Source organism: Montipora capricornis, chromosome 6 (assembly GCF_036669925.1).
Source record: "Montipora capricornis isolate CH-2021 chromosome 6, ASM3666992v2, whole genome shotgun sequence".
In the NCBI taxonomy this organism is placed as follows: Eukaryota; Metazoa; Cnidaria; class Anthozoa; order Scleractinia; family Acroporidae; genus Montipora; species Montipora capricornis.
Genome location: NC_090888.1, coordinates 68,801,682 through 68,804,181, shown reverse-complemented (window position 1 = coordinate 68,804,181; position 2,500 = coordinate 68,801,682). Strand labels below are relative to the sequence as shown.

At 42.6% G+C, this 2,500-nt stretch overlaps 1 protein-coding gene across 1 annotated transcript in view; it reads left to right on the top strand.

Moving 5' to 3' along the window:
- The window catches only part of LOC138053040 (pyrroline-5-carboxylate reductase 3-like), a 10,991-nt gene that overhangs the window by 2,929 nt on the left and 5,562 nt on the right, over positions 1-2,500 (top strand). The window contains exon 2 of the mRNA XM_068899721.1: positions 2,195-2,377. Within this exon, the coding sequence (XP_068755822.1) occupies positions 2,195-2,377 (183 nt within the window). The remainder of the gene's footprint in view (positions 1-2,194; positions 2,378-2,500) is intronic.

Here is a 2,500-nt window from a genome sequence, read left to right as displayed (position 1 = left end):
CTGGACGCGTGAGGTGAGCCATTGTTAATCTCCGCCAATCAGAAACTCGCCTGCACAAATCCGTCTGGCATAAATTATATGTTTTGGCTGCGAAGGTATTCTTTGACCCGGCCTGTTCGAGGTTTACAGTGATTTAAGATAGGAAACAACCAAGATTGCGACAACGAAAAGTGTTCGAGAAGCTGGAGAGTGGGAATTGTGTCGTTTTCTACCGCCTGAGTTTGCAAACTTCACTGATTTTCCAGTTGGCGCCAAGGTCAAAATACGGTTTTCAAATCCATTGCTATTGCAATTTTCTCCTCATGCTTCGCTAATGTAAGAGCAAGTAAAATTCCTCAAGATCAATTGAAAGTACTGCTGAGTTTATTGCTGGCAAGATGAGGGGGCCGATGAGGTCGACTGAGAGCTAAAGCAGCCGAAGATTTCGTTGATGATTCGCCGGTTGAATTCAAACTCACATCGATCATTTAACCACAAACTCAAGCTCGTATCATCTGGAAACTTCGCACAGACGTTTTAAGCACTGTTATGTAATTTCTGTTTTCTTAAAATCAGTGTTTTTGGGATGTCTATTGCTATTTCCCCGCAACTATTAACTTCGCATAAATTATATTTTGAATTTACGTCACAGACACAATCTATCGCTCACGCGTCCAGCCGTCTCTTCTCGGGGAGGATACCCGAACTCGAGTGAGCGGCGGAAATCGAGCCTATGGTCAGCTCGAACCCCTTCTTTGACCACATCCATACCCAATTGGGGCATTCCATATATAATCTGAACCCTCCCTATGGATGGGAGTTGCGGTGGCCTCATGGTTAGTGCGCTTGACTCCAGATCGAGTGGTCCAGGTTCGGGTCCTGGCCGGGAACATTGTGTTTTGTTCTTGGGCAAGACACTTTACTCTCACAGTGCCTCTTTCCACCCAGGTGTATAAATGGGTACCGGCAAAAATGCTGGGGGTAACCCTGCGAGGGACTGGCATCCCATCCAGGGGGGAATAGAAATACTTCTAGTCGCTTCATGCTACAGAAACCAGGATAAGCTCTGGCCTAATGAGCCACTTGGCTTGTAAGCAGACTTTCTTTACCCTATGGATGAGGTCCATCAGAATTCAACTCGTAGAAATCTTTATTCAAAGGCACCAACAAAAAGTGTGCAAGAGGGTAGGAAAGGATTTTCAGAGGGTTCCCACAAAAATCTGAGTGATAAGAATTTTACTCATCCATACCCCGGGGTTGGATCATAAATGGAACCTATAAGAGATGACAATATGAACTCAATGGCGGAAAGAATTCTCAATGACTTTCAGGCATTTTGTTAAACCAACATGTAAGCTAACAGCAGTAGCAGCCACTTCAGGACAGCTGCTTTGAATGTGGCCCTTTGTTCTATTTACTATTTATACATTCAATTGAAAGTTGATTGAGAGCATCAAAGAAAACCAAAGGATGAATGGTAGTATATGTGAAATTATTCATAATAATATGAACTTCGGGAATGGAAATACATACATACATACATACATGGCATACATGAGTTGGAGATCATCGCAATTAGGCAGAAGAAAGTGTGGAAAAAATCCAGGCTTGAATGGGGCCCATTCACCTCATATGGGATGGTCATGTCACCATCTCCCAGACTGCTTGATAGTTCAGTTGGTAGAGCAGTGCAGCGCAATCATACTGTCATGGGTTGCAGCCACATTCAAACTTCAGCTTTTTTAGGCTCCATTTCAGCAGTTCAAAGATTCAGACAATCAAATAATTTGCGGAGGTAACGACTAGCTGAGTGGTTTAGGGTGCTCGACTTCAGAGATGCAAAGGTCCTGGGTTCAATTCCTGCTCTGTCCACCAGCTCGAGTTGTTCAGAGTGTTCCCAGGCTCAACTCCTCTGCTACGCTTGTAAATACCCAACTGGTTTGCCAACTCTGTTGTGTTGTTTTGTATTGCTCTGTTTCATTCATTTGAGGGCCACTTTGTAAACTACTGGGTTACCAGTAATCAGTGTTCACCTCCGTTAAATAAAACTCATTTTAAAATTGTGGCTGGTCACAAAGAAGGGAAAATACTTACCAGCAAGTCCAGCAAGTTTGCTTTGCCAGTTTGTAGGAGACAAGTATTTTGGTTTCTTAACTGGTGACCTGTCTCTGTTGATCCAGTGTGGTAGATCTATTGATCGTGTTTTCTATTTTAGAACTTGGGATGCCAAACAACATTTCTTAACAAAGATGTTGTTAAGAATTCAGATGTTGTTTTCTTAGCTGTAAAGCCTCACTTAATAGTTCAAGTTGTGAAAGAGATTGCAGCCTTTGTTGTCACTGGAAGACATATTTTTGTTTCTGTGGCAACGGCTATGACAACTGAGGTTATTGAAGAGGTGAGTAAGATCAGCTCATGGTCGAAAACACAGAGTGAAAGTGATAGACTAATCGTTGGCCTGTTAATTGTCATGATTATTCGCACATTAGCAGAATGCAAGAATATAATTCAAGATGAGCAT